This window comes from Penicillium subrubescens (genome assembly GCF_028828155.1).
Source record: "Penicillium subrubescens strain IBT 31985 chromosome Unknown utg000011l_segment0_segment0, whole genome shotgun sequence".
In the NCBI taxonomy this organism is placed as follows: domain Eukaryota; kingdom Fungi; phylum Ascomycota; class Eurotiomycetes; order Eurotiales; family Aspergillaceae; genus Penicillium; species Penicillium subrubescens.
The window spans coordinates 12,954-37,196 of NW_026643161.1; the positions used below are offsets into that span (position 1 = coordinate 12,954).

Consider the following 24,243-nt stretch of genomic DNA (forward strand, 5'->3'; position numbering starts at 1 on the left):
TACCTTTGCATAAACTCTGCCAAGCCCTTATGTATACATACTGCTATGCATAAGCGTCTCCTGCGGTTACTTTAGAATGTCACCTCGACCTTAACCGCATGATTTCGTTAGTGTTGCCATAACAACCGCCGTACGGAGTATAATTCCACAACATTCTAACATTCCAACATTCCTAAATCGCTACATTCCGTATACCATCACCATTTATTCGGCAACAGCTATGGTTTACTGCTTTCTAGAGCAGCTATATCTTCAGGGGCCCCTGGAGGCCCCTGAAGCGGCCGAATCCTTACTGATATCCTCCTCCTCAGGCCCTCGAAGCTATCCAAATCGCTCAAATCCGTGCTCAATATGGCCCTTCTTCTGCCCGACCCTACCCTCCTTCCAATCGCCCTAACCCTTCTACCACCTGGTGGCCTCCTACCGCCCCCGACCAACTGGCTGATCCCGGTGCCTACTAGTCAGGAAGCCCGCGCTCTCCTCAATCGATACGCCGCCCTACAGGGATACGCTATCACCGTGAAGAATTCGAACGACTGGTCGGCCTACCTACATTGCGATCGCAGCGGCCTACCCGTAAAGCACGATAAACCTCCATCTAGCGGGCGATCTTTCACCTCTCGCCGCTGCGGCTGCCACTTCGCTGCATATCTATCCAAAGTGCAGGGCGGCTGGCTCCTTGAGGTCAGGGAGGGCTCTCATAGTGGCCATATGGCCTCCGAACCATCTACGCATCCAATCCACCGCCGCTATCAGCTCAAAGGTCTCAGAGACCGGGTAGTTCGCCTATTCATGGAGGGTCGTACCAACCTAGAAATACTCGACATTTTACGCGAGGCGAAAGCCCTCGACGAAGGAGCTAGTAGCAAATCCAGCGCCGACCTGATTGACCCTTACCGCGCTCCAATTTGCCTCAACAGAAGAGATATCCGCAACCTTCGTTATCGTGCGAGGAGGGAGTTACTTAAGGGCTGCTCACCTACAGCGGCTCTTCTTTTAGGCCTAGACGGTTGGGAAATCGATTGGGATGCGGAGGCGGGCAGTCAACGGCGTATTCGGAGTGTCATCTGCGTCTCTCAATCCGGCCTCGACCTGCTAGCTCGATACCCTTCTCTACTATGGATTGATGCTACCTATAAGACCAATCGCTTTCGGATGCCTATGGTTGATATCGTCGGAAGATCAGCGAATGGAGGCACTTTCTATGTTGCCGTTGCTTTTGTTTCTGATGAAAAGGAGGGCTCTTACCGCTGGGTGTTAGAGAAGCTGTGTGATTTCCTACATTCCCGTTCGATCCCCCTTCCTACCACTACATTCTCCGATGATGCGGAAAGCTTATTGGCTGCCCTTGATGCTGTCATGCCCGATACGAGGGCTTTGCTATACGTGTGGCATATTCAGATGAACATTGAGAAGCGATTGCGGCCAATAATCCAGCAGCATATACTAGTCTATCTTGAGATAGAGGGCGACGTTCGACCAGAAACAAATGCGCGTTGGCAATCCGCGAAAGAGCTTTTCAATCAAGTCATCTTTGCACCTACAGTATATGAGATAGAGGCTTGTTGGAAGAGCTTTAAAAGGAATTCAAACACAAGGTTTTTGCAGAAGCAATTCAATACATCACTAATCAGTGGATGAAGGATAGTATGAAGCAGCGATTTCTCCGTTGCTACACCAACCAAAAGCTCCACTTCGAAGAAACCTCATCCTCCCGGGTCGAGGGGGCCCATACATATCTCAAAAAATTCACCAAAACCTCAGTCGGTGATTTGTTAAGTGTTATGCGTGCGGTTCGAACCGCAGCCAAGGAGCGCCATATTAAAATCAACCAATCGCTCGCGGAAGACCGTCAAAAGCTCCCTGATAACCTCCTTGTTCCCTTGTTCCGGTTGGTATTGGGTTAGGTAGCCCCGTATGCCTTACAGCTCGTTGCTCGGCAGCTAGTTGCATACCAGGCGAATGAATTGATAGTAGTGGATTGCACCCACTACTATCGGCAGGCGCTCGGATTACCCTGTATTCACGAGATTTTGGTGGCCCTAGAAGGCGATGAGCCTCTTACAAGGTCGCAGTTCCATCGGCAGTGGTGGTTGCTGACATCGACCGAAGATGATTACCAGCCACTTTACTTAGAGCAAGTGCTTCGGATCAATGACCCTGCGAATGTCAAAGTGAGTGGTCGGCCTGCTAGAGCAGCTAATCACGCTCGAAAGGATCCCAAGGTAGTGGCAGCGAAAGAGGCCGCCATTGCCGCTGCCCGCCAGAAAATCGCCAATGCCTATCATGAAGCAGCAACCCGCCGGTCAACGCGGTTATCCCGGTCCACGAAGCGGGATCCCTCTGGATTCGAGATTGTGAGGAACGAAACGGATTATATTGGGCGTGCAAATAGGGCGAAGGGCGCTGCAAAGGGTGTAAAGGGTGTGAAGGGTGTGAAGGGTGTGAAGGGTGTGAAGGGTGTGAAGGGTGTGAAGGGAGTGAAGGGAGGGCGAAAGAGCCGGTGAAATCGACCTGTTCCTTAGTATTTCAGCTTCCTAATTAGGAAATCGTACCTACTTCATAAACTCTGCGGATTTGAGCGATTTGGATAGAAGGAGAAAAGATGGAGGGGAATAGGGAAATCCGAGTTTATAAGCTAAGGGGTTTGGGGTGGAAGGGGTGTTACTATGCAGCACTATTTGTTATGGCAACACTAACGAAATCATGCGGTTAAGGTCGAGGTGACATTCTAAAGTAACCGCAGGAGACGCTTATGCATAGCAGTATGTATACATAAGGGCTTGGCAGAGTTTATGCAAAGGTAGCAAGTACCTTTTGCGGGTGGATTGGCGGTCGTCCGAAAGTGGTTTAGTTTGTAGTGCGAGTAACGTTCATGTAGTGCCATTAACCCGACCCTAAAAAAATACCCTACCGTCTTCAATTGATGCCAGTTGGGCTGCCACCGCGTAGTTTGAAGAGCGATAAACCAGAGTATCGTACTTAACGAAGAGATAGCAGCATGCGATGGTACAACCACCGATGAATTGAGCGATTTGCAAACTTGTCAGAGCTTGTTTTATAAAACCGGGGACAGGGAGAGCAAGGGCGGTCAAGGAATAGTATGAATACTAGGAATAGAAATCAGTAATCGGATGTCGAATGCCAACTCAAGGAAGACATATACCATTAGAGTATGAACTCCGGAGTTCAGAAAAACCCCTACTACGCTCGGTGGGGACATGTATCGAACTGCTGCCCACATACATATCATGACTCCAGCATGGTGGTACGTTTGCAGCATTGAGCTTCTTTTCCCTTTGAAACAGTATAATCAAAGTGTCAAGTACCTCGTAGAACTTTGATATGTAGAAACACCAACTCAAGTAGGCGTAGCCGTGGTTCCAAAGACGGTGGGATTGGAATTGGCTAGAATTCGCCGTGTCGGACTCTGGTGTAGAGCGTGGGCCAGTTGGGCCGTTAATCCTGCAGAGGGTATCTGCAACTTGAGCCAGCGCATTTGGCTCTGTTTTCTGTGGCCAGCAATCCCACAACATATGGCACAATCCATAAAAAACAAACGCGGAGAATAAGGCGAGAAATAAATTATGGCATAGGACCAAAACCTTGAAGGTCCAGGTCTTAGCGAAATTCCAAGGTCTATTTTGTCAGCTCTCATTTAATTGATTTAAGTAGATGACCGAAATCAGATAGACGGCTGCAATTGTGATGGGGACCTTGGGTTCAAGGAAGAAATGGAACAAAGCGGGATGTGTTCCAAGTGCCCGAACCCATTTCGGGATATCTTGCTTATTGGGAAGGATTGTTTGCGGGGCTTCATTTGGACTCCACTTTAGAAGCTCCGGAGAGGGTAGCCCAAAAGTAACAGAGAGATTGTGAAGAGCCATCTTGATGAAATCAAAGCTCGTCTTTAGATAGAGGTTGTGAGCGGTAAAGTTTTCCTTGGATTGAAGGTGAACAGGTTAAGCAACATATTGAAGGGGCCTGGGCTACACCAGATGCTAAAAATATGCAACACGGCTTCCCCAAATATATTGTTTGGCTCTAACAATCAGGAATCATGACCACCATTACGTACATAGAGCATGAGAAGCAATAATTTCCCCAATCAATATCAGCGATGTACAAAGAGCGTAGTATTGTCGCATTGATCCTCCAAAATGATTCGTGGAATCTCTTGCTAATTGCATTATTTACGGTTGGTAAGCAAGGGTCGTCGCCGTGGGATCTAACTACTGCATGGATTCATTGGTTAGTGCATTGCAGAAATTTAACGAGTCTTGTATTTCCATGGACTGGGTCAACTTTCATAGAAATAGGTGCAGGACGCCTAGAATGGAGACCTTGCTGCCCAAGCAAAACTTGTGTGCCATTGATTGTTCCAAGTAATAGACGGTATCTCCTATCCATTGCATATGTAGTTGGTAAGCAAGGGTCGCGACACTCCACTGATGTAGGTGCAATCATGATATCAGCCATGATCTTCGTCAGGCAACTTTGATTGCCGCCACCTACTGTATTTTGTAGCAACTGGACATCGAGAAATACAATATTCATAATATATGCAAGGTGACAAGACGGCGGCCAGCTTCATTGTCAATTAATATAGTCAGGCGGAGATTTTGCAGGCAATTAATTATAAGATGGATGGGCGAATCAGTTGTTACTCTTCAGTTATCCGTTCTCATGCTTCTACGCTTTGCCAGTTTCAAGCTTTGCTCAGAACAAGGAGCACCCACAGACTTGCCATTGTCTGGTTATCATTGACGGCATTGTTCATGATGTGTGGCATTTCACTTTTATTATCATCCAGGCGGAGCGCCAATACTTCGTCAAAAGGTTGGAAAGGATGCTGTAAAATGTTTCGCGGAGAAGTCTACGCCCACTCGAATGCAACCAGTAATTTACTATCCACAATGAGATTTTCGCTGGTAGTAGATCCTGTTCATAATGAAGTCTGCACACTCCAGTACTAGGCAGTTACGCTAGATCAAGTTATGCAGGCTCCCAGCAGTTCAACTTCTGGACAGGCCGTATCGGTCCCCGAATTGTTGACATTACGAGTTAAAATGGGGCCAAATGTTGTGCCGGCGCAAGCTGCGACAGTAATGGCTAGTAATCTCTGTAGGCGAATGGGGTGGAGGATAGGACTAAGTGGAACCAATCTTGGATGCAAAGGTTGATTGATTGAGGAAAAGAATGGCTGCCATGGGAAGGTTCGAATACCTCCCAGATGACTAAGGTACGTGATGCTACACCAACTCTGTCCTAGTGGTAAGATATCGCTCTGTGTTTCGACGTGTTGCCACGGTGGTTGGGTTCGCAGTGTTGCAGATTTCTAGGGCATTATCGAATTGAACTTGAAGCAAGATTACTTTGCAGACTGAGTTTAAAAGTATAATTTGGGCCCATGAACTAAAAGCACAAGGCTCATCGTCTGATAACGTTGGGTATATCCACGCTTTATGTTTTGGGACATATCCTCCCGTCAGGGCAAGCAAAGACATATTGTTGCCTGTGCTTGGTGTACGTAATCTTGCGCTGAGCTGCGGCTCCCGCCGTATGGGATTCAGGGGGAGTGGAACCGGACCTGGATAGCTACATCTATCTATACCAATCAATTTACTTTCTGCTTTTGGAGCATGTGTGCTGTCCACTAAACTGTGTACACAGTACCTAGCTGGTGATACCAACACTTACAATATCGGTGACTCAAACAAGGGCTCCCACAGGTCAAAGCAGATTCAATAGTCTATTCAATGAGCATATTACATGTAAGGGGTTAAAAATTATCTACCCGTGTATATTTCAAGGCCATCATTTTGATGAATTCGAGCAGTCAAAAAAGGCGAAAAAGTTTCGAAAATCTCACAGGCAATCCATACTTGCTTACAATATCGATGATTCAAGCAAGGGGTCCTCCAGGTCAAAGCGAATTCAATTGTCTATTCAATGATCATAATGAGGGACTGAAGAATTATCTACGAAGTATTCATTTCTGAATAAGGCGATTAACCATATAATACAGCACGCAGGCGAGTGAGGTTCGTGCATAAAAAGCTGTTTCCGGTACATTGCCGACAGAAGTGCTATATTTCGTAAGTTGCCTATCCTTATGAAATTCACTCTGCTTTTGTCTTTCTTTCCCAGTGAGAATAGCATCTACGGACGAAATAATCCTGCCCACATATTTTCTCAACACATGGCTCAAGCGCGAGAGAACCTGTTCCTTTTTGAATGGTACAAGAGAATAGCATGGGGACCTTTTACCACCTTGGTTATACTCCCAGTTTGTGGCCTCATTTCAACATTCTGGGTCAGGCTCCATAGCCAAACAGCCATATTCGCACTTGTGTATGCTGTTATTATCGCACTTTGCATCACTGCCGGTAAGTTGGTCATCGCAAGCGCTATACTCGTACTATCGAAGAAGCTAACCGGGACTAGGATACCATCGATTATGGTCTCACAGGTCGTATGTTGCATCAATACCACTGAAGGTAGCTCTTGCAGTGATTGGTGCAGCTGGAATGCAAGGTCCTATTAGATGGTGGGCTCGAGAGCATCGTGCCCATCACCGATTCACTGACACCTCTGAGGACCCATACAATATCAAACAGGGCTTTTTCCATGCTCACATTCTGTGGATGATCCTCAAGCAACCCAAGCGCAGTCGACGAGTCGATATATCGGATCTATTGAATGATCCGGTTGTCGCTTGGCAGGAACGACATTTCATCCCAGTCGCGGTTGGAATGGGCTGGCTATTGCCCATGGTTGTTTGTGGGCTTTGGACGAGTGATTGGTTGGGTGGATTGCTCTATGGAGGCATTCTTCGTATGTGTCTTTGCCATCAGGGAATTTTCTGTATCAACTCTGTTTGCCACTATTTCGGCGATCAGCCGTACGACACTAGGTTGTCGGCCCGGAATCTTCCGCATGTGCTGGCAATGTGCACCTTGGGCGAAGGATATCATAACTACCACCATGCCTTTCCGGCGGACTATAGGATGGGAGTCCATTGGTACGATCTGGACATTACTAAGTGGAATATCTGGGTATGGGGGAAACTTGGCCTGGCACGAGACCTGAGACGTATTCAGAAGATTGGGATTGACAAGCCCAGTCTTTGACAGATGGGACAGGAATAGTGCGTGTACCAAAAAGTACAATGGGGGTCGTCTCTTGAGGTAAAGCTGATTTTGGGGAACCAAACCTTTCACCTGACGAACTGAAATCATCGTGAAGTGTGCATGTGAAATAGAATTTGTGAAGAGCTTGGGGCAGTAGACTACGTAGGACAATTATTTTCGAGAATGCGATATCTTATCACATCAGATCGGAGAATTTCTCTTCAACTGAAAGCAATGATATATATAGTGGAGATATTTTGAGATTCTACAATGACATTGACCTCTGTTGAAGGATCCCCCCACGATAAAAAGCCTACATGCAGGTGCCGTGGATCGTCTTAGGCTTATCCTCAACAACCTCAAAGTGTAGCTCACCACTGCATCGTGCCCATTCTCTAGAGCTTCATCTACGCCCATGATGACAACTATATGCCGTGATATAATGTACTCTTGGAAGGTCTGTTTTTTGTTGTCAATTGGGACGATCCCCTATCCTATAATGTCCTATCGGTATCACCGCTGGTATCCCAGGGTCGGCTACGGGTTCCAGCTCACACGTACCCAAAAAAAATTCTGACTAACTTGGGGTCCTGATGAGCTCTTATGCTTACTTTTATGTATTTTATTAATAATTATGTAGGTAAAGTTGAACCCCTACCCCACTACAATATACTATCACTCTTAACAGCTCTATACAGCTCTGTGCAGCTCTGTACAACTCTACATGATATATTATACAACACTCTTAAAGACTCTTTCTATTAATTATTCATAGTAACATAGAAGAAACAGTCTTTTTTATAGTAAATTACATGTTTTGAAAGAAAAATATGGTTTCTGTGTGGTTATAAGTTAAAGTGGTTAACAAGGAAATAAGAAATATATCTTCAACATAAACACAACACGACCACCTTCTTCTCCTTCCCTCACCACCCACCTTGTTTACTAAAGGTTTTACTAAAGGTAAAACATCTATTTATCCCAATACCTGACGCGTTTTTGTATACGTTTTGTATATGCTGAATACTTCCAGTTCATCAATATAGCAAATCTCGGAGTCTTCCCTGGCCTAGGTCTAACCCAGGCTGAGTTCGACAACAACACAGTCTTAAATACGCTAAACCCTGACCCTCTCCTGGGTTACGCACATAGTATGTTTCCAAGATATATATACCGCTGATATACTGACCATATAAAGGGCCTATACCTAACAATAACCCTGGCTAGAAGCCAGCTACGTACACCACAGCGATCGCTGTAGGCGCTCTACGATACGATATCAAGGCAGGAGATATCGCGGCTTACCCCCCGCCCCCGCTAAACCTAGCTGTGGTTCTCAACAAAGAGAACACAGGCATGCAAGTGATGTCTGGATATACTAAGTATATACTGATCTTATACTGACACTACGAGGAATAGCTGCGATATCATCGTTAACCCTCCTGCCTAGATATACGGCCTTGTCTTTTCGGAGGGACCTGCTCTGCATCGCTACATCCGCAACGAGTATTCTGGAGCTGGTGAGTGTCTATGGATTGGATATGTTGGATATATGCTAACAGTATGTTACGATATAGTCGTTAACCCTAACAGCCGAGCCAAAACCCAGTACGAGATTATCGCAGGCCAAAACGCTATCAGGCGTTGGGTCCTGGAGGGTAGCTGGCGAGATACCAGCTACCTTTATGAGCCTAGCCGTGGCCCTGACAATGGATTGATTGGACACTGGGCCTCCGCTCTAGAGCGTATTGCGTAAGTACTCTGGATACTCTATGTCCTGCATCAAGTCCCTCTACTTTGAACATATAAAAATCATATGTTGAAAGTATGCTAACAATCTGTACAGAGCTACCGATGCACAGTTTGCCGCACAGTACGGTACTCGTTTCCACCGCTGGTAGGCCCTAGCAACCCCGCTATCGGGTCACCGCAGCCGCCGGTTAAGTCTATATTATACATATGAAATAATATGTTTAGCATATGCTAATAGTATATAGCGCGGACCTTTCGTGCCTGGAAATCCTACCCCCTTCGCAGGCTTTGGCCCTGCTGCTGGTGCCGGAGGTGGTAGTAACGGAGGAGGTGGTAATGGAGGTGACGGTAGTGGGGAAATTAGTGATGATGAAGGTGATAGCGATGGAGATGAAGGGGAAGAAGAAGATGAGGAGGAGCAAGAGAAAGAGGACTCATCTTCTGATGCCTTTGAGTCTCTGTAGCTAAGTGTAGTTTAATCTATGTGAATTATCTGTTATTTTACTATATATAATCTATGTAAAGAAGATCTTAGAAGTAGATTGAAGATATACTCAACTTATGTTACAATTCACCTAACTCTATGTTCTGTAGTGTAAAGGTACTCTATAAGTCAGGATAGAGGCCTGTCAATCAGGTAGGAGAAAGCAACTACGTCAATTGCTCCGAAAGGTCAAAGACTGTTTCTTGAGGGATGGAAAATCTCTTCAACATGGGGCGATTTATATACAGTCATATCGCTCAAAACAGGAAGGAGATGTATCCTTGGTAGGGGAATAAGAGCGGGGAAAACACGAGGCTTGTGTAACCTCTACAAGGGTCTTCCTTGTAGGAGTTCGTACACGTACCGGCAGCGAAGCCTCAGTGAACCTCCACCGAAAGCTTGCCGGCTTACCAGGGTCCTAGTAGCCTGAGGCGCCAACATTTGTGATAGCCTCATGTCAGGTGTATCGTAACAGAAGTATACCCTATTAAAGAAAATATAGTAAATTTCAAAAAATTGACTATACTCTATCTAGTAAATCATATTTCGTATAATTAAGTTTATAAATAGATAATATACTAACGGAGAACTTATAAAAATATAAACTTCGTATAAGACCTACCTTTAATTCTACCCTATTTCTAAAGTTCTAATATAACCCTACTATAGCCCTACTTTTTCCTCTTATACTAAAGGCGGATCCCCTAATTCTAACGTACTAGGATTGTAATACTCCTATAGGATAGGCTATCATCGCAGGAAGATGCACGATAGCAGCATCCTAAAAACATAAGGCTTCTCCATCCAGTGACCCTTCATATGTCCGCTTCAGGTGTATCTTATGTAAATGACGCGCGCCTTACAATTTATACCACCGATCATACAAATTCTCTTCTTTAGAATGTCCTGAACATGACTTGTACTCACTATATTACTTGGACCGAGACTTTACCAGCAGGCTAAGATCACCAAAACCATGAAATCATTATTGTGGTTCAATACATGTTACATAAGAGGACTTCTACAACGATAAAAATTCGACACAAAAACTAAAGGATGTAATTAGATTGCAAAAACCGTCGGAAAGTAACAAGAGTGAAATTGGGGAGCTCAGCGCAGAAAATTAAATCTAGCTCAGAGATAATCACTGCTTTTAGCCCTCCGGAGACGTGTTCATAGTATTTTTAAAGCCGTACTCGCACAAAATCAAATTGCACCTAAACTGGGCTATCGTTCGGGGCTTGCTTCGACCTTAATGTTCCAGAGTCATCCCTCCATACCAACCATGACAGCGTGATAGTCCCTTTCAAAGCAACTGCCAACCACAGGCTGCTAGCAATTGACGTAGTCTTTGAGAGGCCCCCCGCTGTCATGGCGCCCAGAAAAAGTGCCAGGAACGCAGCAACCCTTCTGTTCCGTTTGGGATTTGCAGACCATGGCCTAACGTAGAGCTTCGTGTCGACGAGCAAGTCACAAAGGAGCGTTGTCAGAACAACTGTAGGGATCTCTTCGAAGGCTAGTAGACGCGAGGCGCAGATCTGACCAGCGGCCTGAAAGGCTAGCAGACTGATAGGTAGAATCTGCACCCACTGGATGGGGGCGCGCGGATCTTCTGGTCTGGAGCTGACGATGCCAGTTTGTACTACAGAGGCAGCGATAATGAGGGCGGCAGTTTGGAGGCTGAAGGAAAATACGAGCGTTGATCGTCGGAGGGGTGTAAGGGAGCGTGAGAGGTGAATGAAGAAGATATTGCTCAACAGGAAAACTGTTAATGCAATCAGAGACTTTGCCCAGAGAAAGGCTGGGTATTGAGGTTGACCAGAGACGCCTAGGGCTATGAAGACCGTGTTTCCTGTTTGTTTGGGTTAGTTGGGACAGACCGACTTGCTTGGTTTACCTCGCACGTCTACAATGCATCCGCTTACCAGTCTGCATACTAGAGAAGCTGCCCCATGCATTGAATGATAGACCGTCGACTAGGCCACCAACGAAGCCGCACACTATTAGGATGATATCTGCGTGCTTTCGATCTATTTCCTTGAGGAAATACTGTGATATATGAGACTGTACAGATTGGTTCTCCGTTCTACCCACGCACGAGATATCGGTGCCATCGTGCGCAGTGGTCTCAACGACACCGGGACGAAGGGTGCTCTGCGATGCACGTTCCGCACAAAGGCCGTGGCCTGTTTCGGGTTGTGTGTCAAAAGGGCCTCTTGGTTCATGACTGGAACCATGCTCCCTTTTCGCTGGCGATAGGGATCGTCCGGTAGGGTGCATTTTGGAAAATTGGGTGACCGGGCGTTCACTCGATCAGATAATGACTGAACAAAGTCGAGGGCTGAGATGACTCTCGGCTCACTTATGGGTTTTCGAGTAGCCATGGCGGTGGGGGGCTGCGCATGAAGGTTGAATGATGCTCACTCCAGCAGGGATCTACAAGTGGGGGTCTTCCACCGGTAGTTCTTGGTATTGACGTTATTGCTTTTGGTAGCTTGCCGAGAGACAGGGGGCGCATGGGTAATGGGCCAATGATCGCCAACCGACTCCGCTAGAGGACATGGAAGTTAGACAGCGTCACCGTGTTCCTCCGGGGTCCCTCCGCCCTAGATGGTCCTTTCATCTACCGGAACGGAGATATGTAGAGTTCGCGCCCATGTGGTTGTCAGCATTTTTGTTTACGTCGTTAGGTTGCTGACCTTGGCAAATGCATTTCCGCTGCTCCTGAAGTCCCACTACTGCTCTCTAAGGTTGTCTACGCCCACTGCCCCAGTGAACGGGAATCTTCTCTCATTGCCTTAAGCCACTGTCAAAAATCGATGTGTTAGCTATCGCGAACCAAGAGGCTCATACCTAGCAGTTAACTATGGTTATTCAGCCTTGGCGATATTGTCCACGGCGGTGATCGTCACTAAGCAGTATATGAAACAGGGTTGCCGATCGGTGGTTTGTGCCAAGTGGATCGGCATGATCTGCCAAGTGAACGGGCAGGATGTGCCAAGCGCTGGAACCCTACAGTAGCATAATCATGGGGGCTCTAGTGGCAGATATTTGCGTGGAGCCAAGACGAGCGAAGCAGGATCGGCGAGGCGCAGGCAGTGTTCTTATCAAGGTTTCAATCGTAGGGAGGTGGTTTCACCGAGTCGGAAAGCCCAGCCACGAGAGAAGTCCTTGGGACGCGCGCAGAGTGCGTGGGGTCGGCTGCAGTATGCAGACGTGATGTATCGTTCAGTCCGATCTCGATCCTATCCATGCGCTCCGTAAGGCTCTGTGTGGACAGGAGAATGGATGGTGGGTCGTATTGCTGTGTCAGGTATACGTACAGCCAGGCTGGGCTGTACCATGTTAAAATTGGGGGTGGTACAACTAGCCAGCAAAAGGAGAACCTGCCTGCGTCAGCTGGAACTTGCTTGGCCTGGGTGAGCAATGGAGCTGCCTACTATTGGTGGATGACGCCGCGAGGTTGTTAGTTAATAATATCTCCGTTCTCCGGGAACTACCAACTGCTGCTTCTGTTCTGTAATATCTTTGTAGTCCTTTAAATTCAGGCATTCACACCCTCCCTTCATGATGTCAGGTGAGCCCCGTCATCTTTACTCACCTGTAAATTAAGGTAAAACCTGAATTGTGGTAATATTCGATGGTTATCCATCCCCAGATGAAGACGAATAAAGTAAAACACCGAGTGTCGTAAAAAAAGGGGAACATGCGTCTGGCGTAATGGAGGTTAGGGATATATATATTTTCGGAGATTACCTCACCTGATCGCAATCGCAACTGGACGAGCTAAAACCTGATCGACAGCCCAACAGCCAACAATAAATATCTAGGGAGTTAGGAACTTAGGTAATGCAGTTTGAGTTTAGTTAAGAGACAGTGGAGTCTCGAAAAGGGTCATTTCAGCGACTCCAAACGACTTGGCTGAGTCAACAAACATTTCCTTCTCAGCATCATGATATGGGATGGGATACCTTCCTTACGGCGCTGAGCCCCAAGACGGTGCTCTGGTTCACCGGGAAAAGCACCTCATCATAACCGGGAGCAGGGGTAACGCCATGAACACGCTTGACCAAAGTATCCATGTGATGCGAGCGTTAAAGTTATCGGTTGAGATAAATACATCGGGCTTGATGGCAATAAAACAGTTTAACAGTGACCGACATCCTGAGGTTTGGTACCTGTCCTTGTACTGATCGCCCACCTCGTCAGTGAAGGCCGCACCGCTGCGGGCTCCCGACATGATATCCATGATGATCGCGATTCCGGAGCCTTTCGGTCCCCCGATAGGGGCCATGCTGCCATTCAACGCAACGTTCGCGTCGGTCGCGGGGTTTCCATCTACATCCAAGCCCATCCGAAAGGGATAGTCTCACCACGACCGGCAGCCTTTCGCATCCTGCCCTTTGCTACGACGGAAACTTCCCAGCACGGTGCACAGGATGATTCCAGCATTCACGATACCGCATCCTCTTCTGGTTTCCATATCGCTACCCGGGTATGTTGCATTGCTTACCAGATGCTGTGAAGTAGGCCATTGAAGCCAATCATGTTCTGGTCAGCCACTTTACATTTTATACGGGTCATGTTCGCTACTGCGGAGAGGAAAGTGAGCCCTGCCGTAGGGCTGTTCATGCAGCATCGTTTGCCACGACAATTATAGGGGATCCCGGAGTATCTATGTTGTGCACCTTGGCGCCAAACTGCGACTACTCTTCGGTAAAAAAAATATGATCAATAGTACGTTTAAAATAGCAGCAAAAAGAGAGAAGATATCAAGAATGTTTCAGTGTTGTCCCCACATTGAAAGATTCAACATCTACCTAGACCTTAATTCCATCCCACAAATTCGCAAATTTCAACTCAGTCAAACCAGTGTGACTGGTCCGTAGCACCGTAGTAGTCGAAGCTTCATCTTCTTCTGCGAAGAATCGCATACCGACTGTTTCCTCCGCCACGTAAAGACGAGTGGAGATCACGGTGCGACCGTTAACGAATACCTCAAGAACAGAGTTATCCCTCCACGCACGAATGTCCAAAGTTTCCGTGCTCTCTTCTCCACTGGTGTCGATCGTTGTGAACAAGGTGTGTGGTGCTGTTTCACGCGAGCTATTGATCAATAGAGATGAATCTGGCCTGAAAAGTGATGGTCGATGGATTTCGAAGGTTTCGGTTTGCGGCAAGAACGTCATCTCTGTTGACTTCTCGTAGCCTACGTATATAATTAGCATCTGACTGAAATGATGGCTCGCTGATGGTTTCACACATCTTGAACGACCGATGGATACCCCGACCTTGTAGCAAGTTTTCGAGATATTGAACGAGCACTCCAGTTCCCAGTGTTTACTTATCAGAGTCTCTCGCGAGAATTCCATTTCAACACCATTAGGGTCAAGACTCGTTTCCCCCACTTGTAAGTGCAGTGCATCTGAAGAGCTTCTGAGATGTTAGATCAAAGGCTGATAGGATTCACTGGCGAGGGTCTGGATAGTCAAAGTTCCGTCGTCCTCAGACTTGAGTCTGACCGACGTGATACAGGGCAATTCAGACACTAATGAACCAATTACATTATGCAGAGTTTGCAGGTAAAGTTGTCGGGGCATTGACAAGGTTCCACCCCAACCTTGCTGATGGCGGAGCTCATCGCACAGGTCTTCCTCTGTGATCCAACCCCAGACAATCTGTTTCTGGCTTCGCGGATCAAAGAAAGAGTTTGCAGCATACAGGCAGCCATGATCAAGGTGACCTCCAAACTCATATGAAATACTAGCAGAGCCAGTAGCCTCGTCTTTGCGAAGGTTGCCAGACATCCAAAGCTGGCCACGGGGTGGACGCGACGGGCCTGAGCTGCTCAAGGATTCTTCGACACCGTCTCGGAGGCATCCTTCAGTGCCCATGATGAGGAGGTCATAGCTGGAGCGCGGGTCATTCTCGTCATTCAGCGACAAGAAGTTGGTGACCTCCCAGTTCTTGCCCAGATCACCAGACCACCTAGACGGTCGGAGATTCAGGCCGAAGTTCGCGAGAGGGCCGATGTACTTCCACTCACTCAGGTTCTTCGGGTCAATGCTGTAGAGGAAACTTGTGGGAGTAACATCCCTAATACCCCCTGAGATAATACCGAACATAAAGTTCTTTGGGTCCATCCCCAAGGTCTTGCTCATGTTGGGCCATGGAGCGCAAAACGGATCCCTCCAGCCAGTAACATTGAGACCGGACGGCTCACACGGCAGAATCGGGTTCTTCTCCCTCTTGAACCAGGTTTTGCCCTGATCGGAAGATGTCACAATGCTCAATGACTCGCTGCCTCTTTGATGTGGGATAGTGTACCTGGGCCTGACAGGAAATCCCCGGCCTGCTTCATGCAGGGCCAAAGAAGATGACAAACCCTGCAAACCCTATCGAGGTCAAAGGGATCGAGTCATCAGAATATCATACATATCAGTCGATTAAATTCTTCATTCCTTGGCCAGAAATTTCCTCCCAGACAGTTAACCCGAGAATGAATTTATGCTTTGGTAGAACCCTATCGGAGCTTCCTCGGAGAAACCCCCCACCAGCCACAGGTCAACCCAATTCTGAGCATTGACCTCACCACTTTTCATCGCCGGATGTCGCTGCGCATTTCTCCGAAGGGGCCATATCTCTCCCGCGCTCAACATCTTCGGTGTTTTGATAGAGACGCATGGGGGGCCCCGTGCTGTCCTACTGCACAATATATATTCCAGCCGCACCTTGACTCACAGCTGTGCTTTTTTGCACACACTCAACTCTATGGGGGTAGATACAATCTGGCTCTCTCCGATCTTCAAGTCACCTCAAAAAAACATGGGCTATGATGTTGCAGACTATCGCTCGATTCACGCGCCCTACGGCACCGTCGAGGATGTCCAAGAATTAATCGACGAACTCCACTCACACGACATGCGGATTCTCATGGACCTGGTCGTCAATCACACCAGTGACCAACATGTTTGGTTCAAAGAGTCCCGCAGTTCCAAGTCAAACCTCAAGCGCGCATGGTACATCTGGCGTGATCCCAAGTATGATGCCCAGGGTAATCGCAAGGAGCCCAACAACTGGAAATCTATCTTCGGCGGTAGCGCATGGGCCTTCAATGAGCCCACCGGTCAATACTACCTTGATTTGTTCTTACCAAGTCAGCCGATCTCAACTGGGAGAATGCAGAGATGCGTAAAGCTACTCACGATGAAATGTGTTTCTGGCTCGATAGAGGTGTAGATGGTTTCCGCATCGACAGCATGAATTTGATGTCCAAGCACCCGAATTTGCCAGATGCGAAGGTCATAAATGACGAACCTTACCAATCCGGCGCGGAATTCTTTGCCTCTGGTCCCAAGATGCACGATTACATCCGTGAGATCAGGACTGGGGTCTTTGACAAGTATGACGTGATGACGGTTGGCGAGCTTGGCTTCACGAAGGACGAGAATTCTGTCAGCGAATACGTCGCCAATGACCGACATGAACTGAACATGGTCTTCACTGGTGATGTTGTGGACATGGATTTTGGACCGAACGCCAAGTATGAGCGAGATGACTTCCATCCTCGGAAGATCCGCAAGATCACCAATCTTTGGCAAACGTTGATGCCCAAGTTCGACGGGTGGAACACCGTCTACCTCGACAATCATGACAGTGGCCGCTCGCTATCTTGCTACGCATTCGATGCTCCCGAACACCGCTCAAATGCGGCGAAAATGCTTGCTACATACTTGACGACTTTGAGTGGCACTCCGTTCATGCTTGCAGGTCAAGAGATCGGCATGGCGAACCTCGGCAAAGACTACGGAGCGGATGCATACATCGACCTAGAGGGCAAAACTACTACAATGAGGTCTTGAAGGCTAGAGGTGGCAATGTTGTGAAGATGGACGAGTTTTTCGGGAGCTGCAATTGAAGTCGAGAGACCACGGACGCCTGCCAATGCAATGGGATAGCTCGCCCAATGGTGGCTTCACCGACGCGAGTGCAAAGCCATGGATGACTATCAACAAAGACTACACCGATTGGAACGTTGCTAGCCAGATCGATGATCCCGAGAGCATCATGGCTTACTGGAAGCAGATGATTGGGCTGCGAAAAGAATACTCTGATCTTTTCGTCTACGGATCGTATACCTCTATGGATGAATCTGAGACGGGTGAGATGGTTGTCGGATACGAGCGCACCTGGAGCCAAACGGGTCAGAAAGCGGCTGTGCTGTTGAATTTCTCTGATCAAATTCAGACTGTTCCAGTGGAGAAGTATGAGGGTTTCTCGATCTTGATTTCAAACGACGGTCGCATTGATCCTGCCAAAAACCAGGTTGAGCTGCAGCCCTATGGCGCCGTGGTTTTTTTGAACGCATAGACTATCGGAGGTCTCAATGTCACTCATGTTAAATTTTTATTCTATTATGTAGCATTAAATAGAGGACGAACTTACATACTGATTCAACATTCTACCTCCAAATCAATGATTTGCCCGTACAGCTTACTACCCATCTCAATCCAAGAACTTTATGTAGACCAATAATACCGTTCAAGAGCATACCCCTCCTACCTGGAAACTAAACTCTCATTTCGTCATGCAAAAACGTCGTAGTTCTTTCTGAAGGACTAAAGCTAGATATTCTCCTACTGTACATTTTGAGTTTCCAAGTCGCGAGCATGGGCAGCAAGTACGAGGTGAGCCGATCCACAGGTAAATATTTCAATGCCTTAGGACAGGTGCTGATTCCTATGTGCAATGGCTCTTCAGGGCTCACCTGATTCAAATGAGCGGTCCAGTGACCATATGTTCAATTCACACAGATACAATATGAACGTAAAGCGAATGAAAAATTCACCACGTCTAGTGCAATGGATGGCTGAGGAGACTTGTGGGCCGACGAGAACCCCCATCACTGACAGGATGACCAGTACTGACCGCCGGAAATGCACTTGTATGGAGGCTGGCACTGAGTCGGGCCGGTATATCCTTCACCACCACACTGACCCCACTGAGCAACAAGGCCCCCACCAGTTGAGCTAGGCACTGAGCTTGAGGTTGTAAAAGTCATAGCTGTAGTTGTAGTCGGAGTAACAGAGACACTGAGGTCGCTGACAACCTGGTCGAGGAAACCACTATTTGCGTAAAGCTGCGACATATCCCACATCATGACTCCTCCAAAGCTACTATACTGCTTCGAATAAGCGATGGCAGCCTTGAGCTGAGATCCACTGGTGTAACCAGCGCCCGCAGCGCCAGAGTTGGCTGGAATACCTAAAAAGACCTTCACCGCGGGGTTTTTGCTGGTCTTGGCCCAGGTATCCCAGACACCAAAGTTGAAAGCGGACTGAGTGGAAGATCCGACTTGAAAGTTGGATGTTTCGCACCAGTTGTTGTAGAACTGCACTAGGACAAAATCAAAAGCAACAGCGTCCAGCGTCGTGCCATCGGCAGCATCTGGGAAGACACACTGGGGGGCAGCAGATAAGTAGTATTTCTTCCCACTCGCTCCGTCCATCAAGCTACGAAGCTTAGCACCAAATGCTGGAAGATTGTTGAGTGTCGACTCGAAATCGAAATCAAAGCCATCAACGACAGCGTCTCCAAAGGGACGGTCAACTGCAGTACCCGGTAAGGGTCCGAACATATTCCACACTGCCTGTGCGGCATTTTGAGCATCAGTGGCTGAAGACCACCCTCCCTGGGTATAGGTGGCTCCACCAAGCGACAAAATGATCGTTTTGCCATACGTTTTCTGGCAAGTCTTGATATCATTCCTATAGTCGCCAGTCAGAATTTGTAGAATTGGCGAATGACGTCCACTTACGAAATTTGAGTACAGTTCAGGAGATTGGGGTTGTCAGAGAACGTGGTGCAGTTGTCTCCCGCATTAGCAAAGTTGGTAATAGGAGGACTGATGCCATTCATGAATGCAATAGGGATAATCTAGTGGGTCGGTCAGTTTGACTTGACCACAGACATGACAGCGTACTTACATTGATATTAGTATCTGAAAGCAAGCAAATTTCTCGAGTTTAGCTGTGATCTTTGTCCGAAATTAGTGTCCTTTTGAGAACATACTCGAGCAGTAGTAGGCAAGATTTCGCTGAACAAAGGAACCGCTACCCTGGCCATATGAGTTCTGTCCTGATTTCCAGACGAATCAGCCCCATTTCTATCTCATTTGTTCTCATGTGAAAAATCATCGTACCCCAGTACACTGCAATGTTGGAGGACGAGCTAGGATCAAACCCAGCATACACTAATGGAGCAATGGCGAAAATGAAGCCCATGATTCTCAATAAGGAGGGCATCATCGGCAGAATCGGAGTCATAATTGAATGGTAACACAGATACTTTGAAAAGTGAAAGGCTCTGTCAATAGTGGTCGGCGTTGCTCTTTGTGATAATCTTTCAGAGGGGTTGCGATTCTTAGTTATATAGCCAGAATTGTCTCCAGGGCCATAAGTAGAGTCACATAGTGCGGTAGATTAATCATTCTGTGATATGTGACGTTAAAACACTGTGGTGCCTCACGGTCTTGGAAGGTTGGCAAGAAAAATGACACTCAAACTATCAACGAGATAGCCCATTTTCCTGGGGATGTCACTTCAGGATAAGCGGGTATAGTAGTACTTGATAGGATTTAGTCCAGGTATGGAATAAAGCGTTGAACTTCCAGCAAAATGCAACGTTCGAATGACATGCACGGCGAATCAAATCTATCACACGAATGGTATGTAACATACGAATGCTAGGGAGTGAATTGAAGCATGGTCAACCGAGGCTTGATAGCAGGCAGTATAGGGTTATCAGGGCAATATAAGGAGGACTATCCTGACATAGCGATCAGATGATAAACCGTAGGGATACTGTTTAGTCTATGCAACAGTGCAGTAAATGTAATCTTCAGGGTGACATCCCGATGAAACCTAATAGCTGAAGACATCAGGGGTACGCAGCCAATTTGTGAAGTAGTAAGACTGGGCGCCAATCACACTTTGGATTTAGAGACGTTGCATGATATCCCTGAGCATGACCATGGAATATATCCTTAACTACTCAGGGTTTGTTTCCCCTGGGATATGGCCACTTATTCTACCTTGGCAAGGCACCGAAGTAGCTTAGTTGGTCCTGGAGTGTTCGTCTACGACTCACCTACAAACTTGTTTAGTCAAGGGCATAATTCTAATTTTCTTTCTTTTTTTCGTTCTCGTTTCTTCAGGTCTCAGCCAGTGAAAAGAGCCAGATAGCTGCGGATGAAACAGACTAGTGTTGGGCCGTCCCTCGCCAGCCCCGCTCTCACTTCATAACCCCGCTCCGGCGATTGTGGCCCCTGTCTAGATCGGTGGGAGATGCTACTTTCCCCAGCAGATGATACAGGTGAGAAAGGGGCACCTAGCTCTCTACGCCACGTGAGCCTTTTCTCGGAAACCAAAGGCTGCCCATCAAGGTCAACCTACCGGACCCCATAGTACAAGCTCACGGCCTTGGACGTGGTAACCAAGGGCAGAAGTCCACGCTTTGGAGATATCACCCAATTAAGCATAGTCTGCACACACAGGCTAGCATTAACCCCCTTGGCCCAGCATTAACCATCAAAAAGGATTACCTGAGCATTGCCATGAAGGTCACCAACGAAGGTCAAGATCATCACACGTGGCTATCCGGGAATTCCCCTGGGCCTGGGCATAGCTAGATTAGTACATAGAAGGCACAGGTAGAAAAATCTCGAATCAAAATTTCCAATAATAACAGACTTAACGGATCGGTGGATCGGTGAATGGTGCAAGAAATTCATCACATACACCTCCCTTCCAAGACTTTTTCAGTCCGACTACCCACCCCTACCGAGCCCGAGTATATTTACAGGTGACATCAACGTTGTTTGCTGGCCCAAGCCAATTGGTTTAGGCTATCCGGTCGGCACACCAGGCCAGAGGCTAAGTAGAAGGAGAAGCATGATAAGATGAATCAACCACAATCGATAATCAAGGTATTGGGCAGACTCCAACTCCAGATAGCGCCGATCAAAGGGATCAACAGGAAATTGCAAGCCGGATATCCCAAATTTAAGCGAGCTTCAAATCCATTGAGTTGATGTTGCCGGTCTAACTACCCAGACTTTGGGGACAGAGGATCGTCCGAAGTAATCGTGGTCAGTGTTTTTCACGCTGATACGTGTTGTCTGTCCCGAGTTGATTGAAGTGCAGCGGATATGTGGGGGTGTGGGGAGGTTCCCTATAGTATGTAGCAAGTCGCCTGATTGAGCAGTTGGCATAGACAGCCTTGTCAGCGGGAGGGCTGTTAATCGAGGCATCCATAGTTCTTCCTACTACTGTACTACTGACTTCTATTATGATCGGTATGATCGGCAAAACTAGCTCTGACAGTAGCCAAACGAGAGTGGGGCGAGATCATGAATTTGAGCCGAGAGGAGGGTGGGCCATGAACTATTTTCCATCACTGACGCAATTCCAAGGCTTTAAACTTCTGACAGCGATCTCAGTGTTCATCTCCACCTATGAATTTGAATCGCCATGCCGCAAGCGCTGGTGTCGTGGTGAATATAGTTGAAAAAGTGGAGATCGAAACGATTTCCCGTTTTGGCTTTGAAGCGGGGCCGCTCTACCAAGTCTTCGGGATGACCCCCAGTGTCAGCCTTACGCGCCATCCCTGCTTTGGATTATGGAGTAGAAGTTTGCTAAGCTTTGGTGCATATTCTGGGCGTCGAAATGTCGTACAAGCCTGTTAAGGTATTATTTACGACCCAAGGAGCCGAATTTCAGCCCTGGCGATTTTGAGACAGTGGGGCTTTGTATGTGCCCTATTCACAGGCTTTACCTCCGTTACCATTTGCCGATTCAGGAAGGCGTTGTGCTCTGGTATATTAGTGAGTGAGGTTTGACGGAGTTTGCCTAAATCTTGGCAAGTGAACCAAGAAGTCTTAGGGCATTGGAATACATAAAAGGCCCTATTCCGTGGGTGAGCAAAACCGCGCATCACCCAAGAATTCTCCACACGATTCACCTCTACAATCAAAGGGAGACGAGCATACTATCGCACTTTAGATACCCCAAATTCTGTATATCAACAAAACAATGACAGTAATAACCGCTGAGCACATCGTTATTGCGGAGCTTGTCATTTATATCCCGATCGCATTGCTTTCCCTTTTCGTGGTCTTTCGCCCTGGTTTCTATAAGCAACTTGGATGGATATATCTCCGCATCTTCAGTGGAATCCGCATCGGTGGTTCTATTATGGAAACCCTGAGCACGAAACACCCTGAAAACGCCAACGATAAAGAATGGGCAACAATCCTGCAGTCGGTTGGCCTCTCCTCACTGCTGCTCTCCACATTGGGCCTTGTGAAGAGAATGTGAGTTCTTTCCAAGTTCTTATACCTCCCAAACCGAGGTAACTCAGCGCTGATCCTGGAATAGCTTCGACGAAACATCTGATCGCATTTCTTCAGATCCACTATCGGGAGGCAACCTTGCCTTACAGGTTCTAGGAGCGGCGTCTGGCGTCTTTGGTAAACTGTGAGTGGACTTGAAGCTGAATCAAGTGCTCCTATCACTCACATCTTCATGTGCTGTCTAACCTTATAACCTGTGCTATAGTTCCTCCATATACACGAAGAAAGCAACCGCTACGTCTTACCGGAGCAAATCCGTTCAGCTACTCCATATCGCAGCCTTGATTGCACTTATTCTTGCAATCAGTGGTGGCACAGACCAAGCGTCATCTGACGTGTCCGAACATAGTACTGGAAAAGCTGAAACCCGTGCTGCCATAATTCTGTTCCTTCTGATCTACATTGCCACCTGTCTGTTGCGGGGTTGTGGGTAGTTACCGTGCGCGATCTTCACAAGATGGAATCGAGTCAAAGGGCATCTTCTGCGTTTTTCTTGCCTTGCCGCTGATTGCCGTTCGATTGCTATACAGGTTGATCAGTTAGGTACTTTGAATGAACCTTAGTACCTAACTGATGATGTATGTGATAAGGCCGTGATATACTCTCGGCGTGCTTTGAGCATCATCTGGGGGGGCCATTCGAATGTTGGATAGAGCAGCTAGCCCGACAGCATTAAGCGCAGCATTGACGGCGAAATTCTGCGGATCTTTGATCAGAGGCACCAAGTATGACATGTGATCTGCCCAAGGACCGCCAGACATATAATTGCAAAACAGGCACCCTTGGGCTAGCTCTTGTGCAGGATACTGGGGAACAGGTTGTGGGAAAGGCAAATGGGGACCACTATCAGTGAGCGGTATGGCGAGGTCTGTGTGAGTAGTCGTCGTGCGTTTATTACGAGTAGGGCGTTGTGATTGTGACTTGCGAATGACTTCCTGGCTTCGATCACGAAAACAAAAATCTAGGGGATCACGATATCCAGGACATTCAACTTTAGCACGTATGCATTGTGTACAGGACGGATTGTCTTGATCGCACTACTGCAAGCGTCAGACTCAAGTTGTTGTTTCAAGTGTGTTTTCCCTTCAGCTGGCACTGCACTGTCGGTGACCTCGCCCTTAAGCGACGACTGCAACAGCGCTCGCAAGAAGCACTCAGCTTGCCACGATACACCATAGAAGGCAACTATGTGGATTGTGTTTGTCACTGCCAAATGAAGTCCAAGTTCGGGAGTTGTTGCGCTTGCATACAACCCCACAGATTCTCTTGGCAAAGTGCCTGGGGGAGACGGGTTGTGAAGATGATGTTGGCAACAAAGCTCAGAACAACAGTGTGGAATAGTTTTGGGTAACCAGTTCGACGTGGCGCCGACGGAATGGCGACAGTTTATTAATTCTCTTGAAGACCTAGCTTGCGATCTGGAGACCCCGGGTGGCTTTTTGGGTGGATATGCCACGGCTTTC

At 47.5% G+C, this 24,243-nt stretch overlaps 10 protein-coding genes across 10 annotated transcripts; 6 read left to right on the plus strand and 4 right to left on the minus strand.

The window, feature by feature from the left end:
* Window positions 1–351: 351 nt before the first annotated feature.
* Window positions 352–2,507, plus strand: N7473_012384 (transposase; the record flags this gene model as incomplete). The annotated part of the gene is made up of 2 exons (XM_057158323.1): window positions 352–1,545; window positions 1,908–2,507. 2 exons carry the CDS (start codon window positions 352–354, stop codon window positions 2,505–2,507), a joined length of 1,794 nt encoding a protein of 597 aa, XP_057002277.1.
* Window positions 2,508–6,202: 3,695 nt separating this feature from the next.
* N7473_012385 (acyl-CoA desaturase) lies at window positions 6,203–7,133 on the plus strand (the record flags this gene model as incomplete). The annotated part of the gene is made up of 2 exons (XM_057158324.1): window positions 6,203–6,475; window positions 6,501–7,133. 2 exons carry the CDS (start codon window positions 6,203–6,205, stop codon window positions 7,131–7,133), a joined length of 906 nt encoding a protein of 301 aa, XP_057002278.1.
* Window positions 7,134–8,489: 1,356 nt separating this feature from the next.
* On the plus strand, window positions 8,490–9,034 carry N7473_012386 (uncharacterized protein; the record flags this gene model as incomplete). Its single annotated transcript, XM_057158325.1, has 4 exons — window positions 8,490–8,495; window positions 8,584–8,653; window positions 8,711–8,885; window positions 8,980–9,034. The coding sequence occupies 4 exons, from the start codon at window positions 8,490–8,492 to the stop codon at window positions 9,032–9,034; spliced, it is 306 nt and encodes a 101-aa protein (XP_057002279.1).
* Window positions 9,035–10,586: 1,552 nt separating this feature from the next.
* Window positions 10,587–11,649, minus strand: N7473_012387 (YoaK family protein; the record flags this gene model as incomplete). Its single annotated transcript, XM_057158326.1, has 2 exons — window positions 10,587–11,221; window positions 11,295–11,649. 2 exons carry the CDS (start codon window positions 11,647–11,649, stop codon window positions 10,587–10,589), a joined length of 990 nt encoding a protein of 329 aa, XP_057002280.1.
* Window positions 11,650–12,484: 835 nt separating this feature from the next.
* N7473_012388 (uncharacterized protein) lies at window positions 12,485–13,723 on the minus strand (the record flags this gene model as incomplete). Its single annotated transcript, XM_057158327.1, has 2 exons — window positions 12,485–12,704; window positions 13,548–13,723. The coding sequence occupies 2 exons, from the start codon at window positions 13,721–13,723 to the stop codon at window positions 12,485–12,487; spliced, it is 396 nt and encodes a 131-aa protein (XP_057002281.1).
* Window positions 13,724–14,189: 466 nt separating this feature from the next.
* N7473_012389 (glycosyl hydrolase) lies at window positions 14,190–15,530 on the minus strand (the record flags this gene model as incomplete). Its single annotated transcript, XM_057158328.1, has 2 exons — window positions 14,190–14,578; window positions 14,840–15,530. The coding sequence occupies 2 exons, from the start codon at window positions 15,528–15,530 to the stop codon at window positions 14,190–14,192; spliced, it is 1,080 nt and encodes a 359-aa protein (XP_057002282.1).
* Window positions 15,531–16,194: 664 nt separating this feature from the next.
* On the plus strand, window positions 16,195–17,231 carry N7473_012390 (glycoside hydrolase superfamily; the record flags this gene model as incomplete). Its single annotated transcript, XM_057158329.1, has 2 exons — window positions 16,195–16,465; window positions 16,531–17,231. The coding sequence occupies 2 exons, from the start codon at window positions 16,195–16,197 to the stop codon at window positions 17,229–17,231; spliced, it is 972 nt and encodes a 323-aa protein (XP_057002283.1).
* An 82-nt stretch (window positions 17,232–17,313) lies between these two features.
* N7473_012391 (glycoside hydrolase superfamily) lies at window positions 17,314–17,739 on the plus strand (the record flags this gene model as incomplete). Its single annotated transcript, XM_057158330.1, has 1 exon — window positions 17,314–17,739. One exon carries the CDS (start codon window positions 17,314–17,316, stop codon window positions 17,737–17,739), a length of 426 nt encoding a protein of 141 aa, XP_057002284.1.
* Window positions 17,740–18,271: 532 nt separating this feature from the next.
* On the minus strand, window positions 18,272–19,652 carry N7473_012392 (class III chitinase; the record flags this gene model as incomplete). The annotated part of the gene is made up of 5 exons (XM_057158331.1): window positions 18,272–19,136; window positions 19,187–19,305; window positions 19,356–19,369; window positions 19,441–19,506; window positions 19,571–19,652. The coding sequence occupies 5 exons, from the start codon at window positions 19,650–19,652 to the stop codon at window positions 18,272–18,274; spliced, it is 1,146 nt and encodes a 381-aa protein (XP_057002285.1).
* A 2,808-nt stretch (window positions 19,653–22,460) lies between these two features.
* On the plus strand, window positions 22,461–23,214 carry N7473_012393 (uncharacterized protein; the record flags this gene model as incomplete). The annotated part of the gene is made up of 3 exons (XM_057158332.1): window positions 22,461–22,741; window positions 22,806–22,904; window positions 22,986–23,214. The coding sequence occupies 3 exons, from the start codon at window positions 22,461–22,463 to the stop codon at window positions 23,212–23,214; spliced, it is 609 nt and encodes a 202-aa protein (XP_057002286.1).
* Window positions 23,215–24,243: the final 1,029 nt, after the last annotated feature.